The sequence below is a fragment of the Lycorma delicatula genome, chromosome 4 (assembly GCF_047948215.1).
Source record: "Lycorma delicatula isolate Av1 chromosome 4, ASM4794821v1, whole genome shotgun sequence".
Taxonomy (NCBI): domain Eukaryota; kingdom Metazoa; phylum Arthropoda; class Insecta; order Hemiptera; family Fulgoridae; genus Lycorma; species Lycorma delicatula.
In genome coordinates this window covers 170,055,728-170,077,445 of record NC_134458.1, presented here as the reverse complement: position 1 = coordinate 170,077,445, position 21,718 = coordinate 170,055,728, and the positions used below count along the sequence as shown (strand labels likewise).

The following is a 21,718-nucleotide window of genomic DNA, read 5'->3' as shown; positions in this document are numbered from 1 at the left end:
CTTCGAGCTATAATTTGTGGAACTCAAGAATTAATAATTGACAAATCAAAACTAATGTTTATCTTTATTCTTATAAAAATGTTTAATTTTCTATGGTAATTATACTTATGTTATTTAATGTATTGTAATTTTTTAATATGCAATTTTACGTTTGTTTGGAAATACATAGTGCCTGACTCCAAGCAAGTTGTGGCACAAACGGAAAGGGTAAATTATAGAAATGCATAACATTATTCCAGTACTAGTATTATCATACTATGGAAATTAACAATACAAAATATATACAGAAATGCATTTAATTTGTTAGTAATAGTTACAAAGATAACTCAAGATAAATATTAACTAAAAGTTAATAGTTTTATAAGTTACAAAACATCTCATGGAGTAAGATATCAGATAACTGATTACTTTGATGTTATATATAACTGTTAAAAAAAAACTTTACAGACCATAAAGCAACTCGCCCATTATGTAATTTGTCCTCATGACTGTAACACGAAGTTTCATATTTTTAAATTAGGAAAATAATAATTACAGAAGTTTATTAATAACATAACATTGTATGAATTATACTACACCTTAACTTTACAAATTTAATAGATTTTATTCCAACTTAAAACTCTTGTATCAGGTTTCATTACATGAAAACAATTTTATTTTATAAAAATGCAAACCACTGGTAAAACTAAAAATAACTGAACATAAATCTTATCTAAATAGTAAGGTAAATATAAATTAAGTATTTTATATATATATACATATATATATATATATATATAAAAGTCACGATATTATACAAGGTAGCACAAAAAGATTCTAGGAATGATGGCTTCTGTTTGAATAAGTAATTTTGACAGAGAACTTGTTTTATAAATTGGCAGTGTTTGCGTTATCACAATAAAATCAACATTGCTTTCTTGTCTCCTTCTAAACAATAGCTCCATACCATTTTCATAATTATTTTGACATCAATGCATATTCTGATCCCTGTTGGAGAAGACAACAACCTTGTGAAAATTCTGGTCATCACATCATCCCCTCTGTTCCTAGCACTGATGGGCTTTACTGGAGGTCATCTTTTAAACCATCTAAACCTGATAAACATCACAGTCATCAGTTTGGTCTCTCAGGATGCCAATACAAATGTCTTGGCAGACATTTCCATCAGTGTATTTACACAACTTACTGCCACCTTTGTACAGCTTCTTCTTACAATGTACATATAACAAAGTGTGTTTTGTTTTATAAAAACTGCTACCAGATGCAACAAAATCACTTGAAAAAGTATATGAGAAAATGGCAATGAAAAAAAAAAAGAAAAAAACAAACAAATATTTACTTCCATACGGATTGTGTCAATGATAATGATCATAACAATCAGCAATTGACTACTGTGACAAATGGCAAAAATATTGTGTGTGACCAAGGTTAGATAAGGTAATGTATTGGGGAAATATTGTCTGAGGTTGGAATAACAACAATGATAAGCATTCTAAAATATTCTTTACAATGATCTCTAAAAGGAAAGTGATACAAGGATATTTTTCTCTGATGGAAAAAAGGAGCTGAAGGAGATTTCTAAAATAGTATTTATGAATGCTTCTAAAGTAAATGAACATCAGAGAATATGTGTAACCACCAAAGAAAACTAAATTTTAAACTAACTAAACAATGACTTAAACCACTTTAAACAGTTTGTTTTTGTAAAATTAATATACTCCAGGAACTTTATGAACTAGCTTGTAAAATAGTTTTATTAAGATAAAAAAAATATATTTTTGTTTCAGTAAATTTTTTACATTTCACAAAAAAATATAGTACTCAACTTCATACTTATAAATATTATTTTAATTACTAGAAATACTTCCAATACATTGATAAAAGATTTCACTCAACTTATTTTTAAAGACTGAATACAAAGATATAAAGCTTTTTTAAGAAAACTTAAGTAAATACAAAAACAGCCTCAGTTCATGAGAGTTTCACATAATTATGACAAAAAAAATAAAATTTCTATCATGAATTGAACGATGTGCAATACAATTGAAGGAACTTTTACTAAACTGTAGCTCAGTACAAAAATTTTCAAGTGAATCTCTTTTAAACCTACTGCAACCCTGCGATATCTTCAAGCTATTAAATATAAATCTTTGTTTTATAAATATATTTATTGCATATAATTTTGAAGATATACAGAAAAAAAAATTGGTTGCATCTTAAATTAAATTTACAAGTTATATTTGATTAGATTTTACGCTTGTAAAAAATTTGATGCACATAAAAAATACTTTAGAGTTTATGTTTTATAAACTAAGATGATAATGTAAATTAAAGAATTAAAAATTAAATATTTTTACTTATGAGCATTTTATATACAAAAATAAACATCAAAATAAGAAATACAGTAGCAACTAATGTGTATAAATTTATATGATTTGTATTAATTTATTTTTACAGTTAATGATATACATATATAATAATATAACATAAATTGTATATAACTGCATTAAATTTTCAGATGCAATTTTTCAACCTACTTGAAACTAACATAGATGCAACTAAAAAAAAACACAATGTATAAATGCTTAATTTAAACCTTTCAAAGAATTCAAATGCGAACTAGAAGACATTTTGGTATTAATTTATTACTTTAAGTTTGTAGTGATAATGAAGTAGATTTAAAAAAAAAATATTAATGACGAAGCAAACAGAATAATTTAATTAATAGACAATAACAATAAAAAATATGGAATTTGGATTAAAAAGCATATAATGAACAGTGAGGCAAAAATTAATTTATTGCCTGCCACTGTGATTCACATCTGCAGTATCAAATTGATAACTAAAAAATCATGAAAAGCTCTCCAGCAGGTAATAATAGATTGAACAGTGAGAGTCAATTCTATGGTAAAAAAACATTCATTTGTGTTTATTGATTAAACTTACTTTTTATCTGGTTTAAACTCACCCACAATAGATTTTAGATTTGAAAAAAAAATACTCACAAAAGGAACAATCCAGAGAGGTTAATAACCCAACAAGCTACAAGGGTAAATCAAATATAAATGGGATTTTTGTTCCTGAGTGTCTACGGTTGGTACGACTGGGCCTGTGCTTCTAGTAGTATGCTTGGGTGGGGTCACTAGGAGTGGGGAAAGCTGGCCATTCCACACTCCCAACCAATTCGTCTGTAATGCTCATGATGTTGGAGCAACAGATACACCCCTTCACTATGCAACGCATAATTATATAATTTCTTGCTTGTGAAGGGGTTCAAGCGACAGAAATTTTTCGGAGATTGACTGGACAGTTCAGGGACCAAACACTGTCAAGAACTTGTGTGTTTGCCTGGCATAAAGAGTTCAAGGAAGGGTGACAACAAGTGAAAAATCAGGAACACGATCGCCGTCCTCAGATCAGGTTTACAGACAAAAACATTTTTGCGGTTCGAGACATTCTTGAAGACAATTGATGGGTGAGAGTAACTGAGATTGCAGAACAAGCTGAAATAAGTTATGGGAGCTGTCAAGGGATCATCACAAACAACCTATAGTTCCGTAAAGTGTGTGCCAGACGGGTCCCTCACCTATTGACCACAGATCACAAGTTGAGACGTTTGGAGGTCTGTCAGAGGCTTACAGCAAGGCTTGCGAAAGAAGGTAATGTATTTTGTAGTCTGATTGTCACCTGCAACGAAACGTTGGTGCAGATATAATCTGCATTAAATTTTCAGATGCAATTTTTCAACCTACTTGAAACTAACATAGATGCAACTAAAAAGAAAACACAATGTATAAAGGTTTAATTTAAACCTTTCAAAGAATTCAAATGTGAACTAGACACACTACACACCCCAATTGAAACAAGCCAGTAATGGAGTGGTGGTGGAAAAAGGAAGCAGTTCCAGTGAAAGTCAGGCTCGACTGTCAGCTGGCAAGGTTCTTTCAACAGTTTTTTTTTGAACAGCGAGGCATTTGCTCATTGATTTTTGTATGAGCGATGCACAATCATTGCTGGTTACTACTGCGAGCTTTTGAATGAGATGAGGGCTGCATATCGCTGCAAAAGACGAGACCAACTGATTCGAGAGGCCATACTCCTCCACGACAACGCCAGGCCCCATACTGCAGCTCTAATGGTCTGAAAACTAGAAGAAATGCACTGAATTCAACTTGATCATCCTCCCTACAGCCTGGACATATTGCCCAGCGATTTTCACTTATTTGGGTTGCTTAAAGAAGCTCCAAAAGGGCAATGATTTGAAGATGACGAGGGCGAGGAGGGATTTGAGCGCAATTGGCTCCTGATGCAACCAGCTTCATTCTATGATGCTGCAATAAAAAAACCTTCCTTCTCACTGGGAAAAATTTATTTCTAAAGCAGGAAATGATGTAAAAAAATAAATTATATTTACCTTTTATTTTATCTTTTTATTTATTTTTAATAAATAAATTTAAAAAAAAAATAAAATCCCGTTTATATTGATTTACCTTTTTATATGGATGCGTCATCATTGGTTTGCAATAACTACTTTTAGATCCACTTAAGCACACAATTTGTAAAACCATTTATTTATATTATGTACAACTTTAAACTTTAAATAAAATGAAACAAAAAAACATTAATAGAAAATTAATTAAATTAATAATCAGAAAAATTTAATCTGTTCCGAATGGTTTCTTTATTATAAAATTAATTAACATTTTTTGCCTCAAATAACAGTTTTGAAGAAGAATTAAGATAAGTATCACTTTTTTGTTAAACATTACATTTTCTTCTAAAATTATAAATATAAACTGAAAAAATACAGAATTAATGGTATTTAATAACAAAGTGAGCATAACATTGCCTAATAAACCTTTAAAATATTAGTTACTAATAATAGTTTTTTGTTTTAATGGAGATTTACGATTAATGTTTCTAAATGTTAACTTATTATTTAGTGTATACAAGAGATCAGTGAACTTTCTAAGGAATGTTATTAGTCAGCAGCATTTGTTGTTCTCATCTGAGGAAAAAGATCACCAACTACTTTATCAAGGTCCAATGTTTTTTCACCAAGATCTATGCTGAAAGATGCAACCTGTAAAAAAAAATTCTACAAATACTAAGCTAGTATATACAAGGCATGTCCAGAAAATAACTATGATTTGACTACTGAAAAAGTAAATGATTAGAAAATCAATCTGTTTACTACCACGGCATTCTACATAGAATCAACACTTCATGACATAGTCACCGTGTAAATTGAGGCGCTTATATAGGTACTTATTATGATAAAACCCTTCTACATAGATTTTCATCCTCTGTCACTCAAACCATTTTTGAATGTTTTTCTTTTACCAATCATCATCATGGCTGAATTTTTGATTTCTTGAGGCGCATAACACATGTAAATCAATTGGCATTAAGTTCAGATGGTAGTGGATGAGTTCCCAGTGAAATTAGTTGAACAGCTCCTATGTCATTCATGAGGAATGCTGTCATCTAACAACACTTTTTGTAGTGCAATTTTTCAGTCACAGTTTCATACAGCGAGATTTTAAAATATCAGAAAATTTCAAAGATAGTCCATAAATCATGAATATCAGAATGTATACTTTTTAACACTGTTCAATAAAAATTTATCAACTGAGGAAGAATGGTCACTACACAACTCATCGTGAGTATTCTCTCTTCCATCAATGAACATATGATCATCACCATCATATGTTCATGACCCACCTTTTACTTGTACTTTCACATATATTAAATATATATAATTCACAAATTTCATGGTATATATATTTTTTTTTTAGACAATCAATTCACCGCATAAGCTCAAAGCTTGTGCTTAAGGCCAATATTCAAACACTATTAGGAAAGGGCTCAACAATAAATATCACTTTTTACAGTGAAATGCATATGCAAAGCTGAAGCCTGCAATTTGAACCAAATGCAGAGGAAAACTGTCAAAGACTATTTTGTTTTGTTGCATGATAATGACTCATCCACATCTTACTGCCCAGATAGCTGAAACCCTCCAGAAAATTAAATTTGAGGTATTAGTTTACGTTTCATATAGTCCTGATCTCGCTCCTTCAAACTATCTCCTGTTTGGTGATTTCAAAGAGTTATTAACAGATTGTTGGTTTATCTGTGACTAAGAAGTGAAGGGAGTGGCACATACATTGTTTACTCAACCAAAAGTTTTTTTTTTGAGGGTATAACGTATAAAGAAATTTAAAAATCACAAAATTTAAATGTTGAAAATCACAAGTATATAAAGTAAGTGGATGACTATGCTGAAAATGATTTTGAATAAATTTTTATTTTTATTGAAATAAAGATTATAGTCGCAATGCAGATGACTACTGACTCCCCTTCACATATAAACATACATATATATCTATATATATAAAAATGTTAAGTTCGTTTGTGTACGGCTTCAAAAACTCAAAATGTTCTGCACCGATTGAGCTCAAATTTTAGCACGATATATAACCCGCATCAAAGATTGTTTTCATCTATGTTTAATAAATCTATCTATCTATTTTTAATTTGTAAATGTAAACAAAGGAAAACCAATCAGATCAATGCAAGATGGCCGCTGTCAAACACAACGACCAAATTTCTTTGAATTATATTTAACAGCTAAAACATCTGTATTTTATTTTAAAAAAAACACGATAAAAAAAATTTTAGCACGATATATAACCCGCATCAAATTTTTTTTTTCATCTATTTTTAATTTGTACAGTTTTTTAATAAATAAGAGGCTAATAAATCAGATGGAAATGTAAACAAAGGAAAACCAATCAGATCAATGCAAGATGGCCGCTGTCAACCCACCGGGTTGGTCTAGTGGTTAACGCGTCTTCCCAAATCAGCTGATTTGGAAGTCGAGAGTTACAGTGTTCAAGTCCTAGTAAAGGCAGTTATTTTTACATGGATTTGAATACTAGATCGTGGATACCGGTGTTCTTTGGTGGTTGGGTTTCAATTAACCACACATCTCAGGAATGGTCGAACTGAGAATGTACAAGACTACACTTCATTTACACTCATACATATCATCCTCATTCATCCTCTGAAGAATTATCTAAACGGTAGTTACTGGAGGCTAAACAGGAAAGAAAGAAGAAGATGGCCGCTGTCAAACACAACGACCAATCACAAAGGCCCTGTATGGCCGTTGCCAATGTAAACAAAATCACAACTGATTAAGTAACAAATTTCTTTGAATTATATTTAACAACTAAAACATCTGTATTTTATTAAAAAAAAAAAAAAAACACCAAAACAAAAAGAAAAGCCACCAAGAAGGATGACTTACAGCAAATAAATTAAAACACCCAACTTTCTTATAGCCCAGATAGACTTAAGACTATGCAAACAAAAAAAGTCGAAATAACCAAATACACAGAAAATAATATCCCCCCTACATAATGACCAAAAAATCCTTTGTTAGGTTATTTTTTTACATATATATGACCAAACAATCGTTATTACTTGGTCCGTTCCATATGGACTATAATTACTTTTAATACGCGAAACCCTTTGCAATGATTGAACATTAACTTAAACCTCTTCAAAAATTATTCCTTTTGTACTAAGCCACATTTTGATATCATTGTTTTTTATAACACGGCTGGGATTCTTTTCGTTTAATGATAAGAAGCGTTGTCGAAGACAATAACCGAATTCTCTTCCAAAGGACGTAATACACCGCTAAACTATTTCTAAATAATTCAAATTTGTGTAATTTTTTTACGAATCGTGTTTTTATTAAAATCTCACCTTTTTCTCAGTTGACCTGTGGGGTTTTGTTTTCTTTGGAGACCGTAATTCATTAGTAGATTCATACTTGGGAATCACATTGTACACTGAAGCAGCACAACTTCTACTTACATTAGCAGTTTATTAACATCTGAAATCATCGCCGTTTGATTATTCTGTAATTTGTAAGCATTTAAAATGATGTGTTTTTTCGCACGACTTAAGGGCTTTTTTTCGCAGCCCACAAATCTTTATATATAAAAATGTTAAGTTCGTTTGTGTACGCTTCAAAAACTCAAAATGTTCTGCACCGATTGAGCTCAAATTTTAGCACGATATATAACCTGCATCAAAGATTTTTTTATCTATTTTTCGCATCAGTCACATACCCGCGACTGCGAGAAGACAGTTTTTTTAACGGTCAGCTGTGTACCAGTGACCGCGCCATCTGCCGGAAGTGAGGGGAACACTCGCCATATTAGCTAACGACAATCGCAGTCACATGTGAAACAATGCCTGTTCCCAATTACATTGTTTATTAACAAAAAAAAAAAAAAAACGTATCCACTTGCATCTAATTGAGATTATTATACAATCTGAATTAAATATTCAATTTAATCGAGGTACTTTTGTGTGATTGTGTCATGATTGAGCTGCGCCAAGCTCTGAATTTATTAGAAAATGACCAACATTGGGATGTATGTATTAATGATGCGTGCAACACTGCACATCCAAACCAAATTTGTGCATTATTCGCAATTATATTGACCGCTTGCTTCCCTTCATCTCCCATAAAGTTATGGGAAAGATATCGATCGCATATGGCTGAGGATATTTTGCATAGAGTACGCCTAGAAAATACCAATATGACCATGGAATTTACAGAAGGCATTTACAACAAAGCATTGATAAATATTGAAGTCAAGTGCTTAGCTATTGCAAATAAAGTTCTTAGTCAATTGGGAATGCCAGCACCCACCCGAGCTGCGATTACTTCATTTGATGTGGATTTACACTGTGAACAGAGTTACAACATTGGTGATCTTCAATCATATGTCCAATCAAACATTCCCAAATTAACGTGTGAACAGAAAGGCATTTATGATCGCATAATGCAAATGATAAATGACGGAGTTGGGTGGACCTTCTTCTTGGATGCGCCAGGAGGAACTGGGAAAACATTCATCATTAGATTGATTCTAGCAATGGTTCGATCAAAAAATGGCAATTATCCTGTTGCGGAATATTAGTCAGCCAAAACTCTGCAACGGCATGCGACTTGCAGTTAAGAAATTGATGAATAACGTAGTGGAAGCAACGATTTTAACGGGGCCTTTCAAAGGTGAAGATGTCCTTATTCCTCGAATACCCATAATCCCGACCGATACACCATTTTAATTTAAAAGATTGCAATTCCCAATTCGATTGGCATTTGCAATCACAATCGATAAAGCTCAAGGTCAATCTTTAGAATTTTGTGGTTTAGATTTAGATGCGGATTGCTTCTCACATGGGCAACTGTATGTTGCGTGTTCCCGTAGAGCTAGTATATATATATGGAGTGTTTATAAAAGAACTCTCTGATTCCAAAAAGTTGTAATGAAATAATGAAACCAGTTAAAAGCATCTGGTTTTCGTATTTATGTTTGTTACTTTATTCAATTTTTCATCGCACATATTTGTTGCAGTTGGAACCACTGTGTGACCTTCACTGCGTATCTGGTGAGCAGTATCACTCTCTATCATGATGACACTGCAGCAGAAAGTTCAGTGTGTAATTTGGTTTATTAAAAAAGATTGGTTATCACAGTTCAGTGTAATTATAGACATGAATATAGCATGCCACATCTACAAATAAAACAATACTCCATTGGTTTAATCAGTTTAAGGAAACAGGCACTGTCTTAAATGGGAAGAGGGGAAGTTACCAGGCAGGCAGGCTGTCTGCATCTGAACAGAATGTGGAACGGACCTGAGCATGCTGTATGTATAGCCTGAAAAAATTGTTAGCACGGTTAGGAATATTGTTAGAGTTAGGAATACCTAAATCTATAGTGTACAAAGTGGTGAAGATACTTAGACTGGTTGCAAAAACTCAAAAGTAAGAGACCTAGGCTACTTGCATATAAGATACAACTTTTACATGAAATCAAACCCAATGACAAAGTGAAAAAATTTAAGTTTGCAGCTTTAATGCTTAACAACATTGATGAAAACGCGGACTACCTGAAAAATATCATGTTTTCAGATGAGGTGACATTCCACATTAATAGGTCAGTAAATCAACACAATTGCAAGATTTGGAGATCAGGGCCACCACATGAAATTATCGAACACTGGCGTGACTCTTCCAAAGTCAATGTTTGGTGTGGCCTGATGAATGACTGTATGACAATTAATGAGAATACTTTCTCTGATATGCTCGATCTTTAATTCTTTCCACAGATTGACGATATTGAAGAAGAAGAAGGACTGATTTTCTATTAGCTAGACAGCACTCCACCACAAATTACAGCAACCATTCCATCTGCATTAAACATTCGGTTTCAAAACAGGTGGATTGAAAGAGGGCCAATTGCATGGCCAATAAGGAGCCCAGACATGACCCACTAGATTTCTTTTTGTAGAGGGTATGTGAAAAACGTTTATTTGGAGAAAATTCATGACATCAATCACTTACAGGGAAGGATTGTTGCAGCAGCAGCATCCATTACACTCAACATGCTGGCAAGTACATGGGAAGAGCTGAATTACCATCTGGACTTGTGCAGGGCAAGGAATAGTGCACATATATTAATGTATTCAACACTAAACAAAACTTCAAATTTTACTCTTTTAGAATACTCATGTAAGTAATATTTTTAAAATAATGCTGTTTAAATAATACTCGAAACTGAGCAGTTAATTTATAAACAACTTGTATATACATGTAGACAAGTTAAACATTTTTTTTTTAAATAGTAAACATGTAATGTGTTTTGAAATTTGAATGTATAGCTGGATTTTTATAAACCAAGAGTAATCATCCTCATTTCATTAAAACAACTCAAAATCTCTGTTTGTACAATTATTGTTCTATTGATGAGAAATCATAATATTCCTTAATAGTAAAATTACTAGAAGTAGCAGGTTAGTGGACATATTTCATGAATTTCCAAAAGACTTTGCCAAATACCAATTTTTAAGTGTCGGGTGAGATGTTTAAAATAACAATTATATATGCAATATTAATAATGCTGTAAAATTCAAATTTAAAGGTCATAGAAGGATTCTATAAAGAATAAAAGATTTAATTTTACTAGTCGTTTGTAGATGTGTTTTCATAGGAATACAAAACGAATGAAAAACCAATTATTACAGAATATACTATAGCAACATTAGTTTTATAACGTAAACTAAAACGTATTTATTAAACTTAGTGATTATACCTTAGTACGACTGGTAAGTGCTTTTGTATGAGGTGAAAACTGATGTGTACGTCTCATATGAGTTTTAAGATTGCCTTTTTGTGTAAAACAAAGATGGCATTCAGGACAAGACCAAGGTTTTTCTCCGGTATGCCTTTGTAGATGGATAAGCATAGCATTCTTCTGATTGAATGTCTTTTCACAAACCTAAAATAAGGAAAAAAATAATGTTTTTAATTTTACTTATTTTTAAAAAAAATTAAAATAAAGATGCAACATCTAGTTTTTTTTTTAATAAATTTTTTTCTTGGCTGAATTTTACAATACATTAGATATAAAAGTGTTTAATTAATACTTATGATGTCATTCTGTAATTTAAAATCAACTTCAAACACTAGCATATATGAAATCTGAATTTTTACATGAAACCAATTTAATTAAAATTTATTGTATGAAATCTGATATTTTACGAAACCAATTAAATCAAGAAATTTGAACCATTTTATCATCCTTCTGATATAATGTTGTATATATGATTTATCTGATAAAAGTAAATATATATGTATTTATCTAAATATATACGAGGGCGGTTCAGAAAGTAACTTACGTTTATGCCTAGCTTGGAGATGGGTGGGGATAGAGCCACCATCTTGGCGTCAAAATGTTTCTACACTCAGTACGCATCAAGCTGTCAAAACATATGAACTTTGATTTTTCTACTTTGTTTATTGTGGATTATTGAAATGTGCGTTTCAACAGAAAATTCTGCGAGTTGTGAGCTGCATTCAGTGATTAGGTTTTTACTGGCAAAAAACCTCAAACCAGCTGAAATTCATAAACTACTTTGCAAGGTGTACAGAGATAATGAGAATTATGAGTGATGGTGGAGTGAGGCAGTGGTGCATTCAGTTTAAAAATGGCCACGCCAATGTTCACAAGCTTAGAGCATATTAGCAAAACATTATAATTAAAAAAAGTAAATTAAAAAAAATGATTAAATATTGAGTTTAAGAATTTTATTAATGGATTATTTTTAAATGTTGGACTGGAGCATATGATTTTATGTTTTCTTTGCATTTTATTAGAACACCAATTAATTCAGTTTGTACATACATATAAGGGTGGGGTGAAAAGTTCCAGGCTTTAGACAGAAATGGCATTAGTATGCTTAACTTCTTGACAGCATTGCATGATTCCATTCTTCATTAGTTTACTATAAGAGTACCAAATTGCTGCATTACTTAGTATAGTATTTAAGTTTGTCCATGTGGAGAATTGGGGGGTTTTGATAAATGAAGAAATTTGAAAATTTGTGCAGTGATTAAATATTGTTTTCTGAAAGGCTTATGCAAAGGAAATTACAGAAGAGCTTGATATGCAGTGGGAGACTCTTCTCCATCAAGTACAACAGTTAAACTCTGGGTTGCAGAGTTTAAAATGGGTTGAACACACACTAGCAATGAACCACACAGTGAACACCCTTCTGAAGTGACTATGCCAGGAATTATAGAAAAAGTGCATAAGATCGTTCTGGCAGCTCAACGAGCGATAGTGAATGTGTTAGCAGAGTCTGTAGGCATGTCCACAGAATGCAAGTGCAATATTTTGAGTGAATATTTGGGCATGAACAAGCTGTGCATCAGGTGGGTGCTGCATTTGTTCACAACCGGCCGAAACATTCAAGCGATTGTCTCAAGCTCTTTCAGTGCAATCCAGAGGAATTTTTACATGAATCTGTGATGGCTAATGAGACTTGGGTTCATCACTACACTCCCAATACAAAACAGTAGCCAAAACAATAAGTTGAAAAAGGCCATCCTGCTTCAAAAAAAGTGAAAATGACTTTTAGTGCGAAAAAGTCATGAACTATTTTTTGGAATGCAAGTGGAATAACTTTCATTGATTATCTTAAAAAGGGTGAAACAATAAATGATGAATATTATGTGACCCTTTCCAGCACTCGTGATGAAATTAAGGTAAAAACAACCACAATTGGCAAAAAAGGTGATTTTCCACCCAGACAATGTTCCAGCTCACACTTCGGCGTGAAAAATTTGGTAAAAATTAACAAATTATGGTTTGAATTGCTCCAACATTTTCCATATTCATTTGATCTGGTTTCCAGTGACTATCACTTGTTTTCAGGTGTTGGCTAAATCAATGTACAAAAATGGCATAAGCACTCATGTGGAATGCTGGGCTAAGTTTTTTTTTTGTCTTCAATCATTTGACTGGTTTGATGGAGCTCTCCAAGATTCCCTATCTAGTGCTAGTCGTTTCATTTCAGTATACCCTCTACATCCTACATCCCTAACAATTTGATTTACATATTCCAAACGTGGCCTGCCTACACAATTTTTTCCTTCTACCTGTCCTTCCAATATTAAAGCGACTATTCCAGGATGCCTTAGTATGTGGCCTATAAGTATGTCTCTTCTTTTAACTATATTTTTCCAAATACTTCTTTCTTCATCTATTTGCCGCAATACCTCTTCATTTGTCACTTTATCCACCCATCTGATTTTCAACATTCTCCTATAGCACCACATTTCAAAAGCTTCTAATCTTTTATTCTCAGATACTCCGATCGTCCAAGTTTCACTTCCATATAAAGCGACACTCCAAACATATACTTTCAAAAATCTTTTCCTGACATTTAAATTAATTTTTGATGTAAACAAATTATATTTCTTACTGAAGGCTCGTTTCGCTTGTGCTATTCGGCATTTTATATCGCTCCTGCTTCGTCCATCTCTAGTAATTCTACTTCACAAATAACAAAATTCTTCTACCTCCATAATCTTTTCTCCTACTATTTTCACATTCAGTGGTCCATCTTTGTTATTTCTACTACATTTCATTACTTTTGTTTTGTTCTTGTTTATTTTCACGCGATAGTTCTTGCGTAGGACTTCATCTATGCCGTTCATTGTTTCTTCTAAATCCTTTTTACTCTCGGCTAGAATTACTATATCATCAGCAAATCGTACCATCTTTATCTTTTCACCTTGTACTGTTACTACGAATCTAAATTGTTCTTTAACATCATTAACTGCTAGTTCCACGTAAAGATTAAAAAGTAACGGTGATAGGGAACATCCTTGTCGGACTCCCTTTCTTATTACGGCTTCTTTCTTATGTTCTTCAATTATTACTGTTGCTGTTTGGTTCCTGTACATGTTAGCAATTGTTCTTCTATCTCTGTATTTGAACCCTAATTTTTTTAAAATGCTGAACATTTTATTCCACGTTATTCCATTTTATTCTACATTATCGAATGCCTTTTCTAGGTCTATAAACACCAAGTATGTTGGTTTGTTTTTCTTTAATTTTCCTTCTACTATTAATCTGAGGCCTATAATTGCTTCCCTTGTCCCTATACTTTTCCTGAAACCAAATTGGTCTTCTCCTAACACTTCCTCCACTCTCCTCTCAATTCTTCTGTATAGAATTCTAGTTAAGATTTTTGATGCATGACTAGTTAAACTAATTGTTCTGTATTCTTCAAATTTATCTGCCCCTGCTTTCTTTGGTATCATTACTATAACACTTTTTTTGAAGTCTGATGGAAATTCCCCTTTTTCATAAATATTACACACCAGTTTGTATAATCTATCAATCGCTTCCTCACCTGCACTGCGCAGTAATTCTACAGGTATTCCGTCTATTCCAGGAGCCTTTCTGCCATTTAAATCTTTTAATGCTCTCTTAAATTCAGATCTCAGTATTGTTTCTCCCATTTCATCCTTCTCAACTTCCTCTTCTACGGGCTAAATTTATAGAACTTAATGGTAACTATGCTGAAAAATAAATCTAAATATACCCAGAAAAATGTTGTTTCCTTATCCAGGCTGGAACTTTTTACCCTACCCTCGTATAAAAACAAATAAATTTATTTTTTTAGACTTCATGTGAATAACTTAATTTGTAATACATTTAAGTGACAACGTATAACATTATATGGTACGTTTAACTAAAAAAGTTTTTTTCCTTCAAAGCATTCTTTGCTTAAACAAAAATCAAATAGATTTAACTTTCTAACATTTATTTTTTGATAGGACAAATTAAAGTAATTTAAATTTTATATTTGGGTAGAAGCCGTTAATAGTCGTGCCTGGAAGTTTTTATTTCTGTGTATTTTAACATTGTAATGTCTGTCAAAATAGCACTTGCCTTCTTTTGCAGAAAATTAATAATTCAAGGGCTGGTTGAACCAGAAATACTTTAATGTTAGATGGCTCCTTGATACTGTCCCTGGGCACCATTCTGTCATTGGGTTCTAATTAATAACACATCCTGATCTGGTAATCCATGGATGTAAAAAGCAACAAGTATTTCTTGGCACCTTCACTCAAGAAAGGTACACTAGATATCAGGAGTCTTCCAGAATACCTACCATATGAGTCTTACAAAATCAAAACATTGTACTGTAGGATGCTGTCAATTTTATTTTATTTTTTTAAATTTTATTGGGAATAAGAGCTCTTTATACTGTCATCCAAATAACAAAATTTTTACTGATTTAAATATTTATATCATAATTCATAAGAAGATGCCAGTCATCTTGCAGTATATGTTACATTTTAAGTCCAATTTTAATTTTTTCCCCTATTTTCAGTTTTCATTTTAAAGAGGGAACTTTACACCCTTATTCACAATATTATTTATTTTGCAAGTTTTATTTACTTCACTTTTGGTTTTTTATAACTTTTAACAAAAACTTCAGATAGTTAAAAACTTCTTGATAATATTTAATCCCATTACTGAGTAATTGGTTTTTTCTGTGTAACTTTGAATGCCATAAATAGATTTACCTCGCATTTAAATGGTCTCTCTCCTGTGTGTATGCGCATATGCCTAATCAAACATGAATTTTTGACAAACTCCTTACCACACACATTACAACTACATGTTTTTTGAAGACTGGAAACTTCTTCTTTTGCCGCTACTTCCTGTAAAAAAAAAAAAACGCACTCACTCCAAAATAGAAATACAACCAAGCTTGTATTTAGTGAAATTGAACATTTAACCTAATAAAAAGGTTAGGATCAAGAGTAATCTGTACATTTCATTATCTTTAGAAAGAGAAGTAAAAGAATGATTACTGATTGGAGATCTAAGTACTTATTTTTTGACAGTCATTTACACAGATACATATATCCCAATAAACATAAGTTTTAACATACTGTCAATGAAAATTTCAGGTGACAATCTTGATTCATGACTGTGCTTACTTTAGTTTAACATCTGTCAGAAAATGAGTTCCCTTAATGGTCCTCTTGAAATTAGGAAACAGATGAAATTAGGTTCATCAAGCATTGTTGTGTAATTGTTGTTTTTCTTGAAATTAGCAAAGAGTCTTTCATGCTAATATATCCTACATTCCACATTTACATGACCTGGTCTATCATTGTTCTTGTTTTGAGAATTTCAGTCAGAAGATTGCTTACAACTGGAGTTTTGTTATTTCCACAGTTGTACATGGAATGTAAAATGAAATTTAAAAAAATAGTTGTCAAACATCATCTCTCTTTTTGTTATGTAAGAAACACTAATTTATATACTTTAGATGGAAAATATTGATTCTAGTGCTTTAATAAGAAAAAATAAATTGTAAATAAAGAAAAATATAATCATTATTTCACTTTTTTTGTAAAACTAAACTAATTATAAGAGGAAAATTAAATGTATGTCAAAAAAAATTAGTAATTCATTTGTCAACAAGTGACCTAACTAATGTTACTATATGTCAACTTTACTTTCTTTTTCAAAAAAAGTCTTAAAACAGATAACTTACAAAACAAACTAACACTACTTATAAAATTCAAAGTTGAATTAGCCTATGACTGTTTTCTTTGTTGTGAAGCTAGCTTAACGAATTAAACAGAACATGAATATTTGATTTAATAGAAAATACCGCTAAGTATTCTTAATTTCCTTACACTTTACCGGGGAAAAGGGACCATTAAAGAACAAAGTGACCCAAATTAATTTTAAAAAAGTTTTTTTTTTTAATTTTCCCTACTACCAACAATACCATATTCAGATGTTGAACTTACAACATATTTGAATTAAAATTAGTTAGTCTTTTTGTTTATTTTTAGAAATTTTTTTTATTACCGAGAGTAATTTCATATGGTCTAATATCTCCTTGATATTTGGTATGACATAATATAGTTTGCATTGAAGATGTAGTTCTATGGACCTCCACAAAAACTTCCTTGATCCAACATGTAAGCAATATGAACGTAATAATTTCTTTTAAAATCAGTCCATCAATAATGGAAGATCCATCATTATATAGAGATCTTTAAAATATTGACTTTAGGTTTCACATTTCCTAATTCCTATACCAAATACCTAATGGCTTTCTTTTCTACCCTAAAAGCTTTTTTAAAACTCTAAGCATTTTAACTGCTGTGAATGTACAAATGGCTGGCTTTTTTATTACAAGAATGGGAATATGAACTGACAGCAAAAGAAAAAGTTAATTTATAGCAAAAGATTCCTTTGCACTATATTCAAATTACAGTTAAAGTTATGCTGTTTAATTGAATTCAAAGCAGATTAAAATGATTACATAATTTACAATACCTGATTAACAAACATTTTGTCTTATAGCTTCACAATGGCCCATATACTTAAGAATATCTAATGTTATTATCAAACATTGTATTATTATCATCTATACACACATTCACACATACATGCGCGCGTTCACATACACACATATAAATCACTGACAAGAGAAAAGATATCTTGATTCATTGCCAATGAGAGTGAACAAAAATTTTCATAATTTAACGCAAAAAAAAGAAAAGTACAGGGCTAGATAACCAATCAAAAAAAATTAGAAGATTTAAATCTGACACACTGTAACAGCTTGATCATATTTTTTACAATCAAAACAAAGAAATAACAGAATATGAGAAATAACAAAGAAGTTTAGATTATTTAAGAGAAACTAAACAAAAATCAATTAAAGTTAGAATGGTTACATGTTTCCCATCCAGATTATCTTAGATATAAAAGAGAATTGTTTCAGAGAAAGATTTGGAAAGAATACAGAGGAGTTCAATCTGTTTTGATAGAACAGGATATGAAGTTAAGCTGTAAAAATCTACACTGAAATAAAATGATTCAATTTTTATTACTTACTATAGCAGTTTCAGCTGTTCCATCTGCTAAAATAATATGTGGAAATATTGAATCTAATAATGCAGAAGAAGTATTAACATTAGAGGTAGGTTGTTCTTCAGCTGATGATGTTAATGCGGCCACTGCTGCTTCAGCTGCGGCTCTTGTTTCTGTTACAGTAGTAGGTGTTGTTACAGTTGTAGCTGCAGTAGTTATTTCAGCAATTGTTGCCTGTTCTGTGGTTGGACTAGTTATTTCTTGAATAGTTGAAGTCTGAACATCTCTAAGATTAGCTTCACGAACATGAGATAACAAATGAGCCTTACGATGTCCAGAAGTTCGGAACCTCTGATCACATATTGGACACCTAAATGGCCTGGAACCTGTAAGAAATCATACAACATTTAAAAAAAAACAAACTAGCCATTCATAAATTATTGTGTGTGTGTGTGTTTACATGCTTGTACGCACATGAGTAATTAAAAATGTTATCTTATCTATGTGTTTCTATTTATGATAGTATTGTTGCTAAAACAGTCACTTATTCTTAAAAAAATAAAAATATCTACCTCTAACAAGCCAGAAGACAAAATTGATTTTGTGTAACTCAAAAAAATATTTCAACTTATGAGAAAGGGCCTTAAGCTTCCATTGACATTTTTAATAAATTATCGAACCATTTAAAAAAATCTTTCCACCAATTTACTGAAGTGTAATTAAAAGATTTCTTATACAGATAAAATATTACTCTTGTCAATGAATTCTTAAATCATAATAATTAAAATGTTTTAGAAAATCCTACATTTTCTGTATCCCATTCAACATTTATACAAACATACACTCAAATTATTTTCATAAATGCCTTTTGAATTGTAAATCACTTTGTATAAATAACATCCTCATGTATTTACCTTAAAATTATTCCATGTGTTTATATTTTAAATAATTAATACGGGCTTAAATCATCTATTTTTTATTTTATAATTAATTGTGTATTCTGTGATGTTGTTCTTATCAAGGTTTTGCTGAAGCTTCCCTTGACCCAATCAGAATGGGTTCAAATTTGAGCTTTCCTTTTCATAAAATAATGAATCTCTCTACCAAAAATTGATTTTACTAAAAAAACTGATTTTAAAAAACAAAGTAGATCTAAGATATTAATAAAATATTAACATTTTTTACATACTAATAATATAAACATAACATTTTTTGGATTTCAATTTGAATTTCTTACAATCAAGATTGTAGAAAATAGCAAATGTTCAGTTATAGAATGGTTTTTATCTGATTAAGTGAACTTAATTTAAACAAATCAAATGCATCCATCTAAGGCATTCTGATATTGTCTACGAGGCACTTAAGAAAACGTTTGCTACTATAATGTAGCAAATGAAATAAAATTTTTAAGTGTAATTGTCAATGTAAATTTTTACTGGTGATCTCTTTTTTTAAGACACATACATCATTTAGCAAATTTAGATGATGACTTTAGTGTTTATTTTGCTCTGTTTGGTACCAAATACTGCAGGGTAAACTGCAAAAGAAAGAGATAAAAAGAGAGCTACAAGTAAATTTTTAAAATTTACAAATTTCAACAAAACCATCAACCTATATTTTATGTTTTGTGATAGTTGATGTTCCTATATTTGAAATAAATCGATTACATTATATACTTACTTACAACATTTATGAAGTATAACGTAACAGCAAAAAATTATACAAGTCTATTTGAAGGGACTGTTCAGACCTTGTGATCCTTCCAGTACTTTTTCATATGTTCCAATCTCCATGCCCTTTCTGGTGTTGAAAATGTTTGTGTTGTGAGTTTCTTTCTTGTGAGTGTGAAGCAAATGTTTTTGTCCTTGATTTTTTCATTTAACTTTATTTTGTCTGTGATGTCCTCTGGTGTATGGCCAATTTCCTTCAGATCGTCTTTTATTTCTCTGATCCATCTGCATCCTGTCTTGGAGTTTTTAGAGTTGAGATTGTATTGCACCAGCTGTTTCAAAAGTCTCAAATATTACATCCTCATGGTGTGTCCAAAGAAACCTAGTCTCCTCTTATGCATGGTATCAGTGATGGTTCTAAGTCTTTGTACACATCTTTGTTGGGCATGATCCATCACTGTCCATCTTTCTGGTACTTTTTGTTGATGCAGGTTCTTCCAATTCTTCTTTCAATTTTCTGGAGTCTGTCAGTCTTTGATTGCTTGTTCCGGTGGAAGAGTGCTTGTCCTGGATATTTGGCTTCCGGTTTATAACTGTGCTGTAGTGTCTTATTTTTGCATTTACAGATACACATTTTTTTACTGTAGAGGTAGCAGGTTAATTTATGTGCTTTAGCTAGTTTGTTCTTGTTTGGATTAATTTACATTACTATTTTGACTATTACAGTTTACTTCTTTTAACTGTGTTGGTTTTTGGGGCATAATTTGTATTTTTGAATGATATTTTGAGGCCAGTTTTATTTGAAATTTTTTGAAGTTCTAATAACTGTGTTTTAGCTTCATTGATGTCGCTAGCAGTACCAAATTGTGGGAAAAACCAAAGTGGTTAGTTTTGATTTTTTTATCTATTTTTATTTTTGGGGGACATTTTTTGAGTCATTCTCTCATTAACATTTCCAGGGCGCAGTTGAATAGTAGCAGTGAGAGTTATCACCTTGGTGCAGTCCTGTTTTGATCTCAAGTGGTTTTGAGAGTTCGCCTCTCAATTTCACAAGTTTGTGAGGGTCAGTTTTATCATGTTTATTAATTTAAGATGTAGTCTGTGGTGGCTCAGAAATTTCAGTAATGATTCTCTATGGATGCAATTGTATGTTTCTTGAAGTCTACAAATGTTATCACCATGTCTCTGTTTCTTTTTCTGTTATAATCCACTGCTTTAGACACATTGTCTGGTCTGGACAGCTCGTCTAGGGTCTGAAACCTCTCTGTTATTCTCCTAGTTCTTTCTTGAGTTATAAACTGATCCTGTTAAGAATTATTCTTAAAATTTTTTTTTTAAGTCTAGGACTGAGATTTCTCTGCATTCGCTAAGGTCTGTTTTGTACACTTTTTTGTGAAGCTGGTGTGGATGACGGCTGTCATCCAGTGTTCTGGTAGTTTTTCTTTTATTCAGATTTTGACAAGCTGTTTGACTTCTGAAACAGCTGGTACAGTAGGATCAGAAAAATAAGAAAGGATCTGAAGGAAATTAGCCTTACACCAGAAGACACCAAAGATGTTTTTTAGTTTAAAATTAAACTAAAAAAATCACAGGCAAAAACACTTGCTATACACTCACAAGAAAGAAACCCACAAAATGAATATTTTCAACACCAGAAAGGGCACAGAGATCAGAATGTATTAAAAAGTACTGAGAGGACTGCAATGCTCAAACAGTTCCTTCAAAAGAGATTTGGATAAGGACTGACTA

At 31.6% G+C, this 21,718-nt stretch overlaps 1 protein-coding gene across 1 annotated transcript in view; it reads right to left on the bottom strand.

The window, feature by feature from the left end:
- Nucleotides 1-799: 799 nt before the first annotated feature.
- LOC142324070 (zinc finger protein 236-like) overlaps nucleotides 800-21,718 on the bottom strand; it is a 131,334-nt gene continuing 110,415 nt past the window's right edge. Inside the window, exons 27-30 of the mRNA XM_075364699.1 lie at nucleotides 18,324-18,685; nucleotides 15,980-16,117; nucleotides 11,187-11,372; nucleotides 800-5,083 (exon numbers count right to left, since the gene is read on the bottom strand). Coding sequence (XP_075220814.1) covers nucleotides 4,982-5,083; nucleotides 11,187-11,372; nucleotides 15,980-16,117; nucleotides 18,324-18,685 — 788 coding nt within the window. The 3' untranslated portion in view covers nucleotides 800-4,981. The remainder of the gene's footprint in view (nucleotides 5,084-11,186; nucleotides 11,373-15,979; nucleotides 16,118-18,323; nucleotides 18,686-21,718) is intronic.